General features: G+C 41.5%; 1 protein-coding gene across 1 annotated transcript in view; it reads left to right on the forward strand.

Annotated features, from left to right (window-relative positions):
- TBCE (tubulin folding cofactor E) overlaps positions 1-21889 on the forward strand; it is a 58035-nt gene that overhangs the window by 9546 nt on the left and 26600 nt on the right. Inside the window, exons 4-6 of the mRNA XM_073338150.2 lie at positions 13130-13318; positions 15488-15576; positions 19654-19753. Coding sequence (XP_073194251.1) covers positions 13130-13318; positions 15488-15576; positions 19654-19753 — 378 coding nt within the window. The remainder of the gene's footprint in view (positions 1-13129; positions 13319-15487; positions 15577-19653; positions 19754-21889) is intronic.

Genomic DNA, 21889 nt, shown 5'->3' on the forward strand with positions numbered 1-21889 from the left:
TAAGATACTTTTCCAAGTACTTTCTTATCCTGTGTAGGTATTTGGAACGTTTGTGAATACATTGGGGGGAAAGCCTGCTGCCAGTACTAAATTTATCATTAGGGCTGGTTTGTAATTTCCAACTGAAAATTTGGATGCATGATGCCCAAACGATTTCCCCTACTCTTGGTAGCCCCATAATGTCTCAAGATCATCATGTCAGTACGCACAACATGATTGCTAAAGCACGTGGTGTAGTTACATTGAGAAACAGTGTGTCTTGAATTTTGTAGAGGTTTTTTTGCTATGTTCTGATTGGCTGATTAATCCTTTCACTGTGACATGCTATTATGTTGATGACAGTCTTTGTTTACATAACTGGTTACTCCCTCCCAGTTGCCTCCCCACCAACAAATGCAAGTTTCCAGACTGCCTCCCAGCTGACATCCTAACTGCTCATTTACTTCCTGCTGTGTTCTTCACCTGTCTGCCAGCTGATCTTCCTTCCTTCCCATTTACCCTGTATATTACTTCCACAGCTTGCCCTCTGCTGCTTCCTCCTAGCTGACCTTCTGCTGTATTCCTCTGCCAGCTGCTGCTGCTGCTTACCTTTGCTGTGAGTCCTGTCTGCCTCCATATTTACACACTGTGACATTAGCAAACCAGCACAGGTTAAAATTGGCAGCTAAGTAACTTGCGTGTGACCCTTAAAGGCAAATTGAGAGGAATTGTAATCAGGACATTTCACTTGTGCGTGGGCATCAAAAGATGCTTAAAAGGACTAATATGCTAGGCCCATTCATTTGTGTTGATAAGAAACCAAGGAAGATGCTGTGTATATGCAGGCAGAATTCTTGTCCCCTGCAGATTTCTTTGCTTCCCCACAGAAAAAGGATGGGGAAGCAAAGGGAAGCCACCAGAGTGGTGTCACACCCCTCCCCAGTAGTGTGGGCATGGCGTTTGGAGCAGCTGGTGGAGACTTAAATCTGGGGATGCCCGGTGGCTCCTACCCTGTGCTGGGCTCAGCTGCTAGTCCTGGCTGGGCTGGGGGAGGGGGAGGACAGGACTTCCTCTTCCCCTGCAAGGAGTGGCTGGGTCCAGGTCAGACCCACCCTCCAGAAACCTCTCCCAGCTGCAGGAAGGTGTGCACCCCTCCTGCACCACTTCCTGCCTCCATTGCTTCTTAACCATGGGGGACGGGGTCACCGCATGGGGAGCGGCTCCACTGTTTGCCCAGCCCCTGTACATCTGCATACCCTGTACTCAAAACCCCGCACTGAGCCCCCAAACCCCCACTCTCCCTGCATCCGGACACCAGCTGAGCCTCTCCCTCTGCATCTGGACCTGCACCCAGACCATCCCCTGCTGAGCCCCCCACACTTGAACCCCCACCCTGACGAGCCCCACCCCCTGCACCTGGACCACCTCACTGAGCCCCAACCAGCTGCACCTGGACCCACACCCCACCTGCACCTGGACAAGCTGAGCTCCAACCACCTTTATGTGGACCCTCACTGCAGAGTCCCATTCCCCCTGCACCCAGAACCCCCCAATGAGTCCCTGTGCATCCAGATCCCCTCTGCACCCAGACCCACCACCAAGCTCCTCACGCCCAGATTTCCCCATACAGAACCTGATTCCCCCCCCGCCACACACACACACTAAGCCCCTACACATGGGTCCTGGTGCCCTTAGCCTGCCTGCCCCACACCTGTATCAGGGGCCAGGGCTGGGCGTACATGCGAGATCTACCCTCCTTGTCTGCTATCTTGGTGCACCTGGCAAGGAGGGGCTGGGCCCCAGGGTGTTTCTGGGGCAGGCCCAGGCCTTGCACTGTTGCTGCCTCACTGCCAAGTCTATGTCTCTTTGTGGGTGGGGGAGGGGCACCTGCAGGGTGATCTCCCACCTCTGTTCAGCTGGTGGCCTGGGTTCCCTGCCACCATGCTGGAGCCTCAACATTTATTTATTGACAAATAAAAATATGCTGAATTTTGCAGAAATTTTTTTTGGTGCAGAATTCCCTCAGGAGAATAGTATATACTGCATGAATCTAATGAATATTACCTATATTGTCTTCAGCTTATCTATCCCTGCAGTAATGAATAACCAGCAATTGCCTCATGTAGATCAGTGTAGCTGGATTACCTGTGTATGCATAGGAAATAGAATGGTAATTTCAAAGGGTGGGTCTTGGGGCTCAGCAAAGAGGAATCTTCAGATGCATGCTGTGCTCAAGACACTTGGCAGCATGTTTCAGCTATAAAAGAAAAACCTCAGGCACTATCCTGCCATTTCTAGTCTGCTTAACTTTAACAGAGAAAGTTTGAGCCATTGGATGGAGATCCCCAAGTAATTACTTGGGATGCCCCAAAAGATTTATGGAAAGACTCTAACAGACTCTACATCTAAGTTGTCATTTGGACTCCAATCTTTTGGATGAACCAGAGAGACTTATTACAAACTGGCAGATTTAACATCACTGCTATGCAGATCTGCAAACTCTGAAATCAACCGTAATGCATATGATTGATTTTAACCTCTTAACACACTTCCTTTTTTATATTAATAAACATTTAGTTTTTTAGTTTCCAAAGGATTTGCTACCAGCATGGTTTTTGGCTAAGATCTGAAGTATATTTTCACCAGGGATGTGTACCTGGTTCTTTGGAACTGAAAGAATCTAATATGTGATTTTTGGTTTTAATAATCTTTTATCACAGAAGCCTGGTTTGTCTGGATGGTGCATGAGGAGCTAGAGGGCCTGAAAGGGACAGTCTGTAGCTTCATAATACTAGTATAGTATTTTGGTAGCACACATTTGTTACTGACTTGGTGGAATCTTATGAGAATATACCACCGGTTTGGGGTACGTGCCCTGTTTCCTGGTAGCCTGACCTGAGATTGGCTCTCTTAGCTGTGTTCCATACTAAGCAGCATGACACCCATTACTACTTATCCCTACATCCCAGTGGTCCTCAAACTTTTTATCTTACGTCCTCGCTTACCCCTGTCCGTGCCGGGAGCGGGGGACACGGACAAGGGTAAGGAGGCCGGTGGCTGGGGCCAGAAGTGGAGTTGGGGGGTGCTTTCTCCCTGCCCCCTATGAGGGCTGGCCTGGGCCCCAGCTGTGCCCCCCAATGTTTCTCCATGCCCCACAATTTGGGGGGGCACACCCCACAATTTGGGGGGGCACACCCCACAATTTGGGGATCTTTGCTACACCCATTGCCACCTTCTGTTCGCTGGATATACCTCTGGCTTGCACACTCCTCCTATCTTCCCTGCTCCTCCAGTATTTTCCTCATCTTCTACCTTTCTGCTATGGTTTATTTCCCATTCCCCCCAAAAGGTGTTTCTATCTAGCCCTCTCCACAGGATGCTGCATCCCACAGCATTTTTTCCAGTTGCTCTCTGCCAATTCTTCCTCCTTCCATCTGTGAACTTTCACTACCCATCTCTCTTGCTACTCCCTGTCTGATTTTTTCCCTTCACCCCTAAATATTTAAGAAAATACAGGGATGAGGGGGTGAGTTGATCTCAGACTATGTTGCTGTGGTCATTTTTAGTTTGTTTTTAGAGGTGGTCTGTTTTGTCTACTAATGATAATCTAATATCAGGCCCCTTAATATAGCTTGAAGGGGGGAAAATGGGTTTTGCAGCATGCCTAGAAGGTTAACAAATCTGGCTTCTGATGGACAGAGTGAGGAAGGGGTGCAAATTTCAAAACTGTGGGCCCCTCACAGAGAACACCCGACGTGCAGTCCTTTTAATTTATATTGAAAGGACTTCAGCTTGAATGTGTCTGCTGATCTCAAGCATAATAGTATGGCTCAGGGAGAGGGTAACCAGGACCCAAACCATTTAAGACTTCATAGATTAAAACCCACACATGGAGTTCCACCTAGAAGCTTATTGGGAGTCAGTGCAGATCCTGAAGCACTGCCCTCATGTGGTTTCAAAATGCAACTCTGCTTTAATAAGTGGGTCATAGCATTTTGCATTAGCTTCAGCTTCTGTATGGTTCCAGGTCATAGCCTCTTATAGAGCACATCACAGCAATGTAATCTCACAGTAACAAAGGCATGTTTAACTATAACAAGTCCCTTATATATTTTATTTTCATAAATTTCAGTAAAGATTTTATTGTTTGAAAAATACACAGCTATCAAAATTAGCAAAAGTATATAACACAGACTTACTATATGTAACCAAGTCTAAAGTAACCAGATGGCTCCATACCTAAATTCTAGAACAGAGTAATGGAGCAGCGGGATTTGTCTATATCTAGAACAAAGAAAATGCTTATCAAGGAGTAGTATATTAGACAATTCTTGCTAAATAGATCTGCAAAGTTAGTGATATTCAGTTTTTTCTAAGGAGATGATTAATGGCTAACAAATCAGGAAAAATCTATTTGTGTTATTGAGAAGACAAGTTTTATTTCTGAAGATATGTTTCTTAAATTTCCTCTAGAGCAGGGATGGGCAAACTTTTTGGCCCGAGGGCCATATTGGGATTGCAAAACTGTATGGAGGGCCAGTTAGGGAAGGCTGTGCCTCCCCAAACAGCCTGGCCCCTGCCCTCTAGCCGATCCCTCCCACTTCCTGCCCCCTAACTGCCCCCCTCAGAACCCCTGACCCATCCAACCCCACTGCTCCTTGTCCCCTGAAAGGCCCCCCGGGACTCCCACACTTATCCAACCCCATCCCCTGAACACCCCCCGCCCCCGAACTTCTGCTCCCTGTCCCCTGACTGCCCCCCCAGCCCCCTTACCACGCTGCTTAGAGCAGCATGTCCGGGAGCTGCGTCACCCGGCGGGAGCCAGACACACTGCTGCGCTGCCCTGCATGAGCGTGCAGCCCTGCCGCCCAGAGTGCTGGCTGCGAGGGAGGGGGGACAGCAGGGGAAGGGCTGGGGACTAGCTTCCCCGGCTGGGAGCTCAAGGGCTGGGCAGGGCTGTCCCGCGGGCCAGATGTGGCCCGCAGGCCATAGTTGCCCACCTCTGCTCTAGAGTCTAGCTATTTACTGCTCTCATTCATTATAATAAGAAAAGGAGTACTTGTGGCACCTTAGAGACTAACAAATTTATTTGAGCATAAGCTTTCGTGAGCTACAGGTCACTTCATCGGGTGCATTATGCTCTAGCTCACGAAAGCTTATGCTCAAATAAATTTGTTAGTCTCTAAGGTGCCACAAGTACTCCTTTTCTTTTTGTGAATACAGACTAACACAGCTGCTACTCTGAAACCATTCATTATCATGCTTGTGCAGCTCACTTTTCTTCCTGTCCTACATTTCACTAACTCTTCTCTCATAATACTAAACTTGAGCTACCTCTGGAAATGGTATACAGCACAATATACCAACCCTCAGCCAGTTGCATCCATCCAACCTTATCAGAGTCTCCAAGTTTTCCTAGCATCAGGGTTCAGAGAATCAAATTTGTACTTAAAATGTAGCAGAAAATGTGACACAGGAATCTAGGTGCTCTTTTGTGGGCATTTATTGCTTTCAAAAAGGGAGTTCTCCCTTGGTAAATATAATCCTTCAAATCTATCTATCTATCTATATATAATGGTTCTACATGAACATTACTTTTTTGAAAGCATAAAATTAATCCATATTCAGACTTTGATGTGATTGAATGAATCAGAGTTGCAATGGTTTGAACTGGCTAGGTTACAATGCTATATACAGATAAACCAGATGTAAATGTACACATTTGTTAGTCACTTTATACAGTTTTAAATTATAAAGCAGTTTGAACATTGATTCATTCGTTTCAAAAGTGACTTGTCTTTGATTTGTGCTATCTCATGGAATACTGTTAAATGAGAGATTTTTTTTGTCTTTGGTGTTAGTACAAATATTCTCTAAGACTTAATAGTCAAAGTCCTGTGTACTCAGTGACAAGGTGGATCTAATCTAATTAAAGATCCTTTAATTTTGTTGGCATTCTGGTGCAGCAGACTAGCAATTCTGCAGCAATTTCAGATAAATTGAAAATTGAGGTTCTATTTAATTAAATAGGAAAATGAAAAACCTAGTCCGTGCAGTAGTCTGTCTGTTTTGATAGTCTATTTCATTTCTCACTGTCCCCACCCTTTCAGATTTCAGTTTACTGCAGATTTTTGTTTTGAAAACGTAACTGTAACATAAAGGTTGTCAGAGGGAAGCTGGAGGTTTTGTCAACTGATAGGGAACAGTTAGTTAGGGCTTTTTGGCATCCAAGGAAGCCTGGGAAGTGATATAGGATTGTGGGATAAATAGATTAGTTGGATGTTTTTGCTAAAATTATCAGCATTTAATGTTAACATTTAATTATAATCTTTAGGTTTTAAAGTTAGCATACCAATACAATGACGGCAATTCATACTGCTCATTCAGGCTGTTTGTAGAGACAGGAAGACAACACTGCATTGTTATAATGTCGGTTAATATTTTTAAAGTTTTCTTCATACCCCTGAGGGCTAGAAACAATTGTTTTTCTTTATAAAGAAAGTTCTTGGAGTGGTTACAGCTGGGTGTTCCACTCAAGTGCGCGTGTGCCCAGTGCACCAAAGCCAGAGAACTTTACTTAGCAATAACTATAGGGACAGCGCTCGTGTCTCTGGCTCCATTGCCCCTCTCCAGGCTATTTAAGGACAGCACCATACCAACCCCCTTCGGTTCATTCTCACCACCCACGGCTTGAGTCGGACTGTTCTATGTGGTGTTTACATCATGCTTCTTTCTATCCATTGTTTCTGGAGGAGTTGTATATAGCTAGTTTAATAGTGCCTTTAAGTTTTTGCTAGTAAGTAGCAGTCAGCAGCATATTTTAGACTGGTGGGATGCTCTCACCAGGTTTTAAACACAGACCGTTGTGTGGGGTGGCTGTACCAAATAGTGAACCCTGCACTCGGTGCTTATTGTGCCTGGGACAGGGAGACGTTAAGGAAAGGTGCTCAGTCTGCAAGTCATTCAAGAAGAGAACAAAAGTGATGAGTGACTTGTGCCTCAAGCAGCACTTTCTGGAGCAGGCCAGGGGGAACCGCTTTGACACTGGGGACCTCCATAGATAGTCCCACGGAGGCCTTTGGAACTGACATGAGGAGTTGCTCCAAGCCCAAGTTCTGATATTTCCTCGAGAGGAAGAGGGATCGCTCTCCTTCCTTTGGTCCTTCAAGGAAGAAATCTCACAAGACAAACCGATGCCATGCCAGGACTCGGAGCGATGCCTCCTCATCTAAGAGGAGCGTGCTGACTGGCACCATGATTCCTCGGGTATGTGGGAAGGAGCTGGGCCATCTAACTGCTCCCCACTACTGTGCTGAGATCCGTTAGACACTGTACCATCGACTCTGGTACCAGCGATGGGGTGTCCATTGAGTCCAGTACAGATGATGTCAGCACTGACTTTGTCTGCATCAGTACTGCCTGTTTCTATGCCACTGGCATACCAGGTGGCATCAGACCTTCTCTGGCTCTCCATTCATGATTAATTCAGGAACATGCAGCTGCCATGGCTGCTGTTTGTTCTGCCATATTGTTTGCACTGCCTGCTCTGGTTGCAGAGTAGTCTTGTTCATCATAACCCGTATTCTGCACTGTCTAAGATTCAGACTGCAGAGTTGAGGGTACTGAGGGGCCCGTTGACACAGACGCTATTGATCTCAATGCCTTTAGCGCAGACATCATCATTGAGATCAGTGCTGGCCCTGGCTTCAGTACCATTGTCTGTCTGCTCTGGTGCTAAGGCGAAGTGTGATGCCTCTTTTGGTACTAGTGCCATCTCCATATTGGTTTTCAGATGAGGTTGTTTGTTTTTATTCCTTGCTTACTCTGTTGGGGGCAGGGCTTCTCAGCTACAATCAGATGACTTCCAGGGCTAGTTGAGATGGAAAGGGGAAGATGTCCCCGAAATCTCTTATGTTTGAGACAACGCTCTTGGAAGTCCTCGGGATCATCCTTGGATCACCATTGGTACTGAGATTAGCATCTTTCCCATGGTGTAGTGATGGGGATTCCTTTCTCATACCTACTGGCCACCAATGCCATACCCTTATCCCAGTGGCCTCCTTGGGATGTTCATCAGTCTACAAGATTCCATTCTTTGACCTTGTCTGGAAAAGACAGTGCGAGGTCATTCCTACTGTGCCAGCTCACCCTGAACCCCTTGTACATGAACAAGTGCTCTCTCAGGAGCCTCCATTAGCCCCACTTCCTTCGACTGCCTCTTCACCAGATGACTCCACGGTACCAGATTCTTCTTCTTCCCTGTGCCTGAGGATTTTAAATTGTACCAGTGTGTCCTGAGGCATATGGCTTCTGCCTTGAGTATTCAGGCAGAATTTGTGCATGAGAATACACATAAGTTGTTGGCTATTCTCCAGTCCTCACTTCCGGGGAAGGTAGGTTTCTCAATAAATGAAGTTCTTTTGGAGCCTGTAAAGTCCTTATGGAATACCCCAGCTTCATTGCCTCTTACTGCAAAGTGGGCTGATAAATGATATTTTGTCCGTATGCAGGATTTTTTTTTCTATTCCCATCCAGCCCTAACTCTCTTGTTGCATTGGCAATAAATTATAGATCACAGCAGAGGAAGTACAAGTCCACGGCTAAGGACCTGGAGTCGAAAAGGCTGGATTTGATGGGAGAAAAATATTCTCAACCTAGTCGTTACAGGTGTGCATTACAGATCATCAGGCACTGTTCTCTAAATACGACTTCATCAATTGGGATGCTATGTCCAAATTCACTGATAAATTGCCAGGATCCTCCAGGGAAGACTTTAAGGCAGTCATTGAGGAGGGCCATCTGGTAGCCAAAATATCATTGCAGTGAGCTCTGGACATGGAAGATGCTTCCTTCAGAATTATGGCATCAGCTATGACTACGAGATGGGCCTTGTGGTTCCAGAATTCCGGCATTGCTCTAGAGGTTCAGCAGAGCATAGAAGACTTGCCTTTTGATGGTTGGCTTTTGTTTTCTGAGAAAACTGGTGAGACTTTACGTCCTCTTAAGGACTCGTGTGCTACATTACGTTTGTTTGGAGCGGGGGTGTAAACCTCCAAGGGATGTCATTACGGCGGTAAACAGAACTGCAGCAATACAGCTTGCAGCGGCTTTTCTGGTAGTCAGCCTTCCCTATTTTGTAGCAAGACTTCTCCAGGTAGGGTCATAGAGGAGGAGGCCTTCTGAGTCCAATTTTAACCAGTAAGCCCGCTCTCATCCAACGTTGAGCAAGCAGCCATTTTGAGCTGCACATCTAGGACACCATTCCAGTTGTGACCTCCCCATTCCCTCAGTTCACAGATAGGCTGTCTGACCTTTACAGTTCTTGGGACACAGTAACCATGGAAAAAAGGGTCCTCAACCACCATGAGATGGGGATATGCTATCCAATTACTGTCTATTCCCCACCCCTTCCCATGCCTCAACCCCATCGCTCTTTAGGGATCTTCCTCTGAACACAGGTTCAGATTCTATGTCCTTTGGGAGCTATAGAGAAGATTCCCCTGCAGCATCAGGGAAAAGGATTCTATTCCTGGTATTTCCTGGTCCTCAAGTCCTATATAGGAATGAGACCTATTCTTGATCTCTATAGTCTCAAAAAGTACAGCAAATACATGAAATTCGTCATGGTCACCCTAGCTTCTGTTCTTCCCGTATTGAATTACCATTGGTTTGCTGCCCTGGATCTTTGGGACATTTATTTCCATGTGATGACATTTTTCCTGAGCCGCAGGAGGTTTCTGAGACTTGTTGTGGCAGGTCAGCACTATGAGTACACTGTGCTCCTCTTTGGCCTGTCCTCGGCTCCATGCATTTTTACCAAATGCATGGCTGTAGTGACAGCGTACCTCAGAAAAAGAGTAATTCATTCCTTTCCATACCTGGATGGTTGGTTAGTGAGGGGCAACTCCAGAGAAAAAGTCCTTGCATGTCCAGTTCACACTGTTATCTTGATCATCTGGGTCTGGTTTTGAACAAGGGAAAGTGAACAGTACTAACTCAAAAAAACCCAACCCTGAATTCATTAGGGCCCTACTAGACTCTGAGTTGAGGGCATTTCTACCAAATGAATGCTTTTGTTAGCTGTGTATGTGTCTCCGCTCTCACCCTTCAACTATGATCCAGATGTTCCTGAAGTTAGGTCATATGGCCACGTGCACTTATCCAAGATTACGTGTTTGTCCTTTTCATGGTTGGTTGAAACTGATATATCTCCCAAATTGTTAGTAGTTGGACAGTTTGGTGCAGATACCATTGCGCATCCTAGAGTGGTGGACAGATCAGGTCAGTGTTTCCAAAGGTGTCCCCTTTGCTCATCATCATCCATCTGGGACCATAGTTGCTGATGCTTACACAGTATGTTGGGGGGCCCATATGGGGGATTAAAGGTTCAAGGTTTGTGGAGAGAGCAGGAAGTATTGCTTCATATCAATATCCTGGAGCTTTGAGCTGTTTACAATACATGCAGGGCATTTTGTGCAGATATCAAGGTCACAGTGATTCATGTACTCACGGACAACACCGCCACAATGTATTATGTGAACAAGCAGGGAGGTACCCGCTCCATCTGGTTTTGTCAGGTGGTGATAAAAGTTCTGGCGGTTCTGTATCGAAGACAATATCATTCCCACAGCAGCTCATTTACCAAGGTCCCAGAATCACTTAACTGATTATCTTGGCAGGAATTTCTCCCGGAATTTTGAGTGGTCTCTGAACAGCAATGTGCTGAGGTCCATTGACATGTTTGCAATGAAGGACAACTAGAAGTGACATACATTTTGCTATGGAGGGCTTCTCGGTCTGATGTGTTTCATTTGAACTGGAGATCAGTGCTGACGCATGTCCCCCTCCACACACCCTCCCCCAATATTGCAGTTGTTCCTCAGGTGATGCTCAAGCTGGGGATGTATCATGTCAGACTGATTGTCATTGCAGTGGCTTGTCTAAGACCATGCTTGTCAGTCTTTCTGTTCATCTGCCCATTCCTCTTCCTTGGTGTCCTGATCTACTGACTCAGTACCACAGTCAAATTTTGCATCCAGTACTGAACAGTCTGCACCTCACAGCATGGATGCTGATTGGTTAGATTAGAAGAGGAACACTGTTTCAAAGCTGTTTGACAGGTTTTCCTTAATAATAGGAAGTCCTCTACTAGGGCTTCCTATTCAGCTAAGTGCAAAAAGTTTTTTGATTTGATCCCTAGCTCGGGGAATTCAATCAATGCATGCCTGCATTCAGGACATTTTGGAGTACCTGTTACATCTTCAGTCTTCTGGTCTCTCACTTCATTGAGAGCCCACGTGGTGGTGATTTTGGTGTTTCGCCTTCCAGTCCAAGGGAAATCAGTTTTCTTGAAATCCATGGTAGTCAGATTTCTGAGTGGGATCATTAGTCTCTTTCCACTGGTGAAGAAAGTGATTCCTCAGTGGGGCCATAACACTGTGTTGGCTGTCCTCATCAGTCCTCCATTTAAGCCCTTAGCAACTCCTCTACCAAAACACAGTGTTTCTTGTGGAAATAACTTCCACAAGAAGAGTTACTGAGCTGTGAGCCCTAGTGGCAAACCCTCTGTATGCCAAGTTTTTCAAAGAAGGGGTGGCCTTGAGGGCTCACTCCAAGTTTTTCTCTAAAATGGTGTCACAATTTCATCTTAATCAGATAATATATTTAATTGTATTTTTTCCCAAGCCTCATTCAAATGCAGACCAACAGCATCTTCATTCCTTGGGTGTGAGACTATGCTTGGTGTTTTATTTTGAAAGAACTGAGCCTTTTTTGTTTCCTTTTCACATCAGCTGAAGGGTCAAGCATTCTCTGTACAAATGATTTCCAGGTGGATAACATCCTGTGTTACAGCGGTGAATGGGATAGCTTTGCCTTCACCTCCACAAAGTTTGAGTTCATTCGACAGGGGCCCAAGCATCTCAGTTGCATTTCTCGGTGACGTTTCAATATTGGACATTTTGGAGAGCTGCTAGAGGGTCTTCCATACATACATCTACCAAGCATTATGCTATTATGACTGCATCTAGATCAGGTGCAAATTTTGGAAAGGCAGTTCTGTGGTCGTTCTTCAAGTAGTCTCCAACCCCTTCCTAATGATATTGCTTATGAGTCACTTGAGCGGAATACACATCTGCAACCACTTGAAGAAAAGATGGTTACCTACCTGTACAGTAACTGTTCTTTGAGATGTGGAAGCAGATGTGTATTCCATGACCCACCCTCGCTCCTCTCTGCACTGGAGTCTCAATTCTTGATGTTCGGTGTGAAGGAACTCGGGGGGGGGGTGTTGGGGTGGCATTGACCTTTAATAGCCAGGGGAGGGGCTACCGGGCCAGAGGGTGCAAATGGTGCACCTACAGGTACTGATAAGCAAAGTTCTCTGGCTTTGATTCACGAGGTGCATGCACACCTGAGTGGAGTACACATCTGCACCCACATCTTGAAGAACAGCAGCTACTGTACAGGTGGATGACTGTTGTCTTTGGTTCTGGGGCACGGTGATATAGCAAGGAATACTACAGCTATCTGTGGAATACACAAAGCACTAACAATTATTAATATGATGATGTTTACATGTACCTGAGATGGATAATATTTTTAGTTATGATTCTTTTAAAACAGTTACTTTAATTTTAACAATACCCAGAAATAACCCATTGCTGTGGATACAGTTCATTTCTCTTTTTCTATAAATTAAGATTTTTTTAAGGAGTGGAGTTAGGAAGAATTTAGTTCTTGTGTTATAATCTCATTACATTGGTACAAGTGCTGCTAATAACATCAAATGGGGGGAATTGGAGATTATACTGACTTCTGTTGATTGCAGTAAGGGGTGAGTATGCTGCTTGATACTTCACAACTGCATAATTCTACACCAGTAGTAGAATGATAATACCATATTTTTTCTAATGTTACTCAAAGTAAAAATAATTTTAAAAAGTACCCAGAGAACAGGAAACTGTTACCAGAATTGCAGCATAATTGCAGTATGCCTGTAACATATTTTATGCTGAATTACTGATATGCCTTCTCAGCATTAATTGTATTTTAACAGTTTTTGTCTGGGAGTTATAACCATGACTACTGTTTTGTATTTCCTCTTTTTTGTACACATCCTCTCTTTCTCTCTCTCCCCCCCCCCTTCCAGTCACTCGACAGGAGGATCCTTTATCCGCCCAAACAAGGCAAATTTTGGTGTGGATTTTCTTACTGCAGTAAAGAACCGCTATGGATTGAATGATGAGCAAGATGTTGAGTGTGAGAAAGAGAATGCTTTAGTCATTGGAAAGAAGACTGTGGAACTTGTTGGTTTTGACTCTATTATAGAACAACAAAGGCAAGTGTCATTTATATATGTAAATCTGAGTTATATTATGGAGATATTTATATTGACGCCATAGTTAAGGCTGAGTTGAGTTTTGTCCTTTAAATCAGGAATTCAGCTTCTTTGTTATATATGAAAACTTGTGTAGCCTCCTCAAAAATAAAACACTTACTCTGAGTGCAGATTTTTTTTCCTGAGAATTTACAAATGAATCTGTTAATTAGTTTAGGAATTAAAATTAATTAAAATGTGTCCTTTTAAGATATATAGCACCTCATGTCAGACATTTTTTGCCTTTAAAAGTCTCACTAACGTATAACACAGACTCATCAAACTTTCCAAAAAGTTAAAACTCACTGAAGTCTTATGCATAGGCTACATCTGAATAATTTGTAAGATTAATGTTTTCCTCCTGTAATTTTTCATAACTGAAAATTTAATCCAGTCTGGATCCACAAACACTATTGTGTTGAGTTAAGGTTTCTGCCAAAGGAGAAACTTTCCATTATGGAGAAAACATGTGGGGGGGGGGGAGGGGAAGAATGATATATATATATCTCTTGTTTTTTGCTGGACCTTTTTCTGTGGGGGGTTAAACATTTGTCTAGAATTGTGAACTCAAACTCAACAACATTATGCTAGAGCGTATAAAAACCAGAAAGTGAAATGATCTGGAGACAGAAGCTGAAACTCATTAGTTTCACTGTTCCAGTTGAATTAAATGCCCCAAACCCTCATGATGAACAGTAAATCAGATTTGTAAAGCTCTTCATGTTTAGTTAATACAAGATGTAGTAACACAGGTGAGGAATTTCTTTTAATGGCTATCTTGACAATGTTACTTCTTAAAACTATGCATCCAAAACATCTTTCACCCTAACATCTTTACTATATGTAAGTATTATGCATCTCTTGCCAGTAGCCTTATGCAGGCTGGCAAAAGTAAAGACCATTACGTTTAATATTGCAATTATTTGTTTGTTATATAAATTGGGCCATAATTACTGTAAAAGCTTTTTGATATATAAAGGTGTAACTCTTTCAATTTTTAGTGCTCCTCTCCTATGCATGTGTAATGAGTTATATTTTGCTTCCGTTGGAGAATATGTACCTTAATTGGTGAGGTTTTAGTTCATATTAGTATACCACCTCAAGCTGTGATCTTGTCAGATCTTGGTTGGGAGATATCCAAGAAACTTATTAATATAGCACCACAATTTGCATTACGTTTTATAGACTAATCAGACATGATCCCAGTTCCTAGGTGCTCACAGTCTGACTTCACACAACAAAAGGTAATGACAGCAATTTGAGGGCTAAAGTAAGGGAATGTAGTTTATCATGAGATTAGCATTTGTCATACACATTAATGGGTTCCTTTTAAAATTCATGTTAATGTTCTATGATTGTTGTATGGTGTATGATTTGTTAGTGTTTTAATGTCGGTATCAACTCAGCTCAGTGGTGACTATGTTCTGTGAATAAAAAAGTCAAGGGTTGAAAGCCCACAGTACCAGTAATGAGGAATTGTCTTCACCTATTCTAAGTGGCTCTCATTCTTCTATCTGGGAAAGAAGAGGAGGAGGAAATTAGTTATTTGTTGATAATTGGTGTGGTGTATGGAATGGGCTGCACATATGCTGGTGTCTCCATGGAGCTCCTGCAGCAGTTGGGTGGTCTTGATTCAGTAGATGGCACTCTTCTCCTGTAAGCTGATACTGAATCAATTCACCCCCTCCCACAAATGTCATTAGAGGCTACTGAACAGTTGAAAATACCATTTTTTTTTCAGAAGAGACTTAAAACCAAAGGTACTGATAATTTATAATTAAGATTCCTGTAGCACTTTTTGTAAGAGCCTGGATGTTCCAAATTACATTACTAAATTTTGCATACTTGAATTACTCTGTGTGGTTTAAATCTGATAGGATCATTTTCTTTGCTGCTTTTACAAATTGTTCTGTAAAGTTGCTGAGGGGTATTACATGGGAGCATTTCTGTGATTTAGATGAAGGTGATACCACTATCTGGTAATATAGTGTTTGTATAGTAATAATTGTAAAAAGAATGTAAAATGCATAGTGTTTAGATTTAATATCTGGGTGCTTTTATACAATATATAATCTGTTCTGTTTTTCTCTGTTTGTATATAAATTAACATTCAGTATTTTTTTCATGTAGTCAACTGAACAAATTGGTAGACATCTCAGTGAGCGAATGTGCAGTGAGCCATGCTGGTCAGAAAGAGGAAATCAGCAGAACATGTCCTAGTATCCTTTTCTAAAAGTGTTTTATTATGTGCTACTATTTACATAAATCAAACACATGCTTTAAGCATTCCAGGTGTATCTGCAGACATTAAGGGATTACATTTACATATTTTTCAAATCAGTTTAGTTCATTTTTATTAAATTTAGGAGCTTTATTCAGTCTGTCCTCTAATGATAAATGCTTTTGAATGGTAGAAATTCCATAATAATGGGCACAAGTAGTTGTAATTAAGATACATTAGAGCTCAAAGATATCTCATCATGGAATAGAATTCATGGAAAATTCCAATTCTATAGTATGAGACAATATATTAATGTAATGTTTAAGAAAAGTTTTGTAAATGGGTTACAATAATTCATGGATTAGGGACCCAATTTTATGGGGTTCCAGGGGCTTCTGCATACATTCTTTAGGTTAATTTTTCTATCTACCCTAAGGGACTCAGTGCTCAGTCTAGAAGATACCATCAGAGTTGCTTAGTTCTGCAGTTCTCAAACTGTGGATTTGTGTCTCCAGAGATAATATGCTTGTTAACAGCAAAAACATTTTTAAATAAATAAATAATATATAAAAGTGAGAAATAACAGACCTCAACCCTATTGTCCCTCTGCAAATTTGTGTACACAGAGTCAATCCCTTACCTTTCTCTAAAAGTGCAAAGTTTCAAAAAGTGCAATGAATAGAAGATTGTTGGGAGTGGAACAGATCTGGACAAGGAGAAGAAGTCTGGAGATAAATGTGAGAAGGGAGGGGCAGGCAGTAGAAACAAAAGTGAAACTGTTTGAGCAGCACATTCCAGAAGTCTTGAGGTCTTTCTGAGTGTAGCCTTCATTGATTTGAGATCTACCATACCATTCTCTCGCTAGAAGGGAAAACCTATAATGGCAGCAGGCTGTAAAAGAGACCCAGTCTGGGAATATTTTAATGAAGTTCCTCTACCTGTGGGTAAGACAGGCATGTGTGCAAAATGCAAACAGTGCAACAAAGAAATGTAAGGCCTGGTTGCCTGAATGAAACAACATCATGAGAAATGTACCTTCTCAGGAGGAAGCTGCATTGAAGATGATGAAAGGAACATGTCTGAACAGGCAGGATCTTCGGGTTGGTAAACTATTTTTTATTTCATACTCCTTTCTTAAGGACTGCCTGTCTTCCTTCTGGACTATTCTTGAATTCTCATGTTTGAGCAAAAAATATACAGCTGCATTTTAGTTGCAGTTGTGATAAAAAATAGCTGAAATAGGCAGATAATCCTTTTACAATTTCACCTCTAAAGTAGTACTGAGTGTCGGTGAATGCAATGAGTAATACTAAATGAGCAGTATGGTAATAATAATTAAATAATTGCATTGACTTATTTTGTTTAGGAGAATCCATTGTCAACATACAGGATTCTGAAGACTATCAAACTTCAAGATCACCATCATTTTCTATAGTTTCAGAGTTACCTGCCAGTGAGAGTGTTTTAGTCACGTCATGTATGTCACATAGCCACAGTATATCATCTGTGGCAAAAAGGAAAAAAAATCTCTATCAACCATAGATAAGTTTGTGATAAGAACCAGCAGATTATAAAAAGAGGTAATTGATTGAAAAAATTACCCCGTTTGTTTATGCAATAAGCTCTCCTTTCCGTACAATTGAGAACGCACACTTCATTAACATGGTTCAGTCATTAAGACCAGGATACAGTCCACCCAACAGAGCAGGTGTCAGAGGCAAATTGCTGGATAAAGTGTGTAAAAGAGAAATTGAGCAGTGTGCAAAAGGTCTAAAGGGTGAAATTGTTAACCTGAATCTTGATGGATGGAGCATTGTCCACAATAATTCTGTTGTTTGTGCTTGTGTAACAACAGAAGGGAATGTCTTCCTTACAGAAACAATTGATACATCAGGAAATGTGCATGCAGCAGAATACTTGGAAGAAGTAGCAGTAAAAGCTATAACAAACTTGGGAAAAAATATTCAAATGTCTGGTACGCAGGTTGGTCACAGACAATGCTGCAAATATATCAAAGATGAGAAGAAATTTAGAAGAGAGTCCCAAGCTACTAACATACGGTTGCAGTGCTCATTTGATGCACCTCCTAGCTAAAGACTTCAGTGTTCCAGAAATAAAAGCTAATGTTGAAATTGCAAAATACTTCTGTAACAACCACTTTGCAGCAGTTAGCTAACTGTCCCACAAGACATGCGATGGAACTCCATAGTGGACTGTTTTGAGCACTACATCAAGAACTGGCCTAATCTGATGACAGTTTGGCTGTGACATTGCCTTTTCTTTTTACACGATTTTGTTCACAAAGGTCTCAACATTGGGCTTAAGAGAAATGTTGAACACCTGCTGGGTACCCTGAAGCCTACTTCTGTAGCCTGGACCAAAATGCAGGGAAGTAGCTGTTTTATTGCTGATGCTGTTGAAATTTGAAAGGAATTGAGTGAGTTCTTAAAAAGAGAAATATGCAGTGACAGAGTTCAATTACAAGCATTTTAAAAAACGACTTGGACAAGCACTATCTCCAGCTCATTTTCTTGCAAATATTCTCGATACTTTGTATCAGAGTCAAACCTTAACTGCTGAAGAAGAGGAGCTGGCTATGACATGGACATCCAGCAATCATCCCTCCATAATGCCAACTGTGATAAACTTCAGAGCTAAGGGTGAACCATTCAAGAAATATATGTTTGCTGATGATATTTTAAAGAAAGTCACACCAGTGAACTGGTGGAAGTCCCTTAAACAATCGGATTCAGAGACTGTTGAAATGATGATCTCACTTTTAACAACAGTAGCTTCTTCTGCTGGCGTAGAAAGACTATTTTCTTCCTTTGGACTAATTCATTCCAAACTGAGAAATCATTTGGGACCTGAAAAAGCAGGAAAGCTTGTTTTTCTTTTCCAGATTATGAACAAACAGGAAAATGAAGGTGAAGACAACTGAGTTAGCTGCAGAAGCCAATATTTTAAGTTTCTCATGTTGACCTGGCTAACATTGTCTATTTTAATTCTTGGGATTTAAAAAAAAAAAAAAATCATTAACTATTTGCTAAAAACAATTTTAACAAAAACAACCCTGATTTTAAAATATTTGAATGTTTAACTAAATTCAAAATTCATATGCTTGTTTTGTTAAAATATTATGTTTGCTGTTGAAGAAAAAAATCCAGAATACATAACGTTGTTGTTTTATTTAAATAAAACAATTTAAATGTCTGACTGGTGATGTCCTCCTTCTAATCCAGCATGGCATGAAACTCCTCCAAATATTCATGATTAACTTGTTGAATTGGAGGTAGTTCAACTCCCAATAACTTCATAAATATCTGCTTCAATTACCTTTAGTAATTGAAATAACCAATCATTCATTTTCTGATGTAAAACTAATGTGAAAAGCTTTCAGAATAAATCACTTAAAACATGTATAGTGTGTACCTTCTAAAAATGAAACCTACTTTTATCTCTGAGTTGTGAAGAATATGTATTAAGGTTATAACAACCAACAAGAACACGCTTTTATGTAGAAATCCATGATTAAATAGTCTTCCTGACTAGTGATTTTAATCGTGATTTAAATCAAATCTACCCTGGTAACTACCATCTTTTATCAGAAGCGCTGCATTGGTGGTAGCAAAGAAAAAATTTAGTGTAGATACGGCCATAAAAATTGCTGCTGTTACTGGAGAAGCACTTTATTCATGGGCATCAGTGGCTGTGAATATGTAATCAGTAATAATACATTTCATTTCTTACATTTTGTGGTTATGTTTTCAAAATCCATAGCAAGAATTGTACACCGTGTTACTAAATGAACAAATAAGAATTATATATTCTTTACTCTAGACATAAACACTCTTCTGGACCTGTAGAACTGAGTTGTTTTATAAGTCTTAATGTACTATTTCTGTAACAGATTCCAGGATACAAACTAGGAGTAACTGAGCAGTAGTATCTGTTAGCTTAGACAGACTTACTCTGCTATATTTTGGTTCAAGAACACAATAGTTGTAAAGTTGTACCTCCGTTCTCTGAAAAAAGTTCAGAATTCTGATACATTTTTCTTAAAGTGAATTCTCAGATATCAGGAGTATAAATCTATCAAAAAATCTTTTGCCATCCTGGGAGAAAGTAACAGATATTGCTTGTCAAGTTCAGAATCTGGAAAGTCTTGATCTCAGGTGTATATATATGAATATATTTTTTTCATTTCATAATTGTTCCAAATTGTTTTGTTTTTTTATTTTTTATTAGGTATCTAGTCTTTTTCTGGATGTGCGATACCTTCCAATAGTGTGTCACATCAAGGAAAGAATAGATTCCCAAGGATGTTTGACTGTGTGAAACCAAATTCTCCAAAAGTGTTTAGGGTAGACATTTTTGTCTTGTCTATATGTCTCAAAGCTTTAAAGGAATACTATATACTAGAAAATCACAATTCTGACTCAAAAATGAGTATTTATATTATTGTTACAAATGACAATAAGACTGCTGTGGTTGAAAGAAACTCCTAAGGCTGTTGTGATTGCTTCTATTTTTTTGGTTGTTTACTTCCTGTGTTTGATTATACATAAGGAACTGTCAATTTAATCATTTTCTAGTATATACTTGGCAAGGGGGAAATTGACTAATAAATTCCTTGTAAACATCAACAGGGGGCTGAAAAACCCTTAAAAAGGTTTATAGAAAAGCTATTTTTAAAATATTCAGAAAAATACTGTTTAAAGGGTGCTCTCTTAGAAACTAGACTTAAAAAAATCAAGTTGGTAGTATCCCTTTGACTCAGAATGGGAAGGTGGGCACTATGGAATTTCACAGTGAAAAACATTAAACCACCTTACTGCAATTAAGGTGACAGTTGCAAGCCTTTTGGATGTACACTCTCATCCTCACTGAGGGAGCTCATTTGGCAACTACTAAGACTAGCTAATTTTATTAATTATCTATTTTCATTGTTGTTTTTCCAGACCTATTTTTCCTTGTATTCTAAAGTTGATAACTTAAAGAGTTTTCTCTTTTAATGTAGGAATGCTTTAAAACAAACTTGTTTTCCTTTTGTTGAATTGTTTTTAGCGTCTTGGGATTCTATCTCCTGGTGCTGCTTATTTTCCCCCCCCCCCCGCCCCATTGTCCCAGTACGCTTTTGTTCAAGAGTCTGATTTTTATCTAGAGCATCATGTTTTATTCAGAATGTTCATCTTTCACCAAACTGAAGTATCCCAAATGCTTCAGGGGCACTGCCTTGATTTCTCTGGGACCCAGTCCACACCTGACCTGAAAGAATGCTAGTGGATCACAGTGACAAACCTGCTGGGAAATATCTATGACAATATTGATGTGTTTGCACATTCCTACTACGCACATTAAACCCCCCACCCTTAGGGGAGAAGAGTAGAGGCAGCTAAGTGGGAGCTGAGATCTCACTTTTATATGGGTATTCAGGCCTGCCTAATTGTTAGAAATAGATCTCAGAGAAATGAGATGGACGGGGAATTGAAGGGAGGGGACTTCAATGCTCTGTGGGCAATCTAATTTTTGTATTTGTAATTTTGGCAGAGGAAACTGGAGCCTTTGAGATGTGCTCCTTTTTATATTTTGTATGAGTCTAGTAGTATTTTTCAGGTACAGTAGAACCTCAGAGTTATGAAAACCTCGGATATGGAGGTTGTTTGTAACTCTGAACAAAACATTATGATCTTTCAAAAGTTTACAACTGCACACTGACTTAATACAGCTTTGAAACTTATTATGCAGAAGAAAAATGCTGCTTTTAACCATCTTAATTTTAATGAAACAAGCACAGAAACAGTTTCCTTACCTTGTCAAATCTTTTTTAAACTTTCCCTTTTTAAAATAGTTTACATTTAACACAGTACGGTACTGTATTTGCTTTTTTTTTGTCACTGTTGCTGCATCATTGCGGACTTCTGGTTCCAAATGAGACATGCGGTTGACCAGTTAGTTTATAACTAGTTGCACCATGGGTGGCAGGTATAATAGGCAGGAGAAGGCTGCTGCCGGACCCCCGGTTGCAGGGTTTGGTGGGGGAAATTTTTGCTTTTATTATTCCCCAGGCAGGTTGCAAGGCAGCTGAGAGGCAGTATGTGCTATTCAGCTTCCTGGGTTCATCAGTAATCTACGTGGGCTCCAGTGAGATTACTGATGAACCCAGGAAGCTGTGTAGTAAATACCACCTCCTCAGCAGCCCCTGAACCTGCATGGGATATATCAAAAGCTTCAGGAAGACGCTTTTCCCTGAGGTGGCTTGGGGGGAGGTGGGGAAGGCATGGCATGACCACGACTGGTCTGGGGCACCT

The sequence above is a fragment of the Lepidochelys kempii genome, chromosome 3, assembly GCF_965140285.1.
Source record: "Lepidochelys kempii isolate rLepKem1 chromosome 3, rLepKem1.hap1, whole genome shotgun sequence".
Lineage (NCBI taxonomy): Eukaryota > Metazoa > Chordata > Testudines > Cheloniidae > Lepidochelys > Lepidochelys kempii.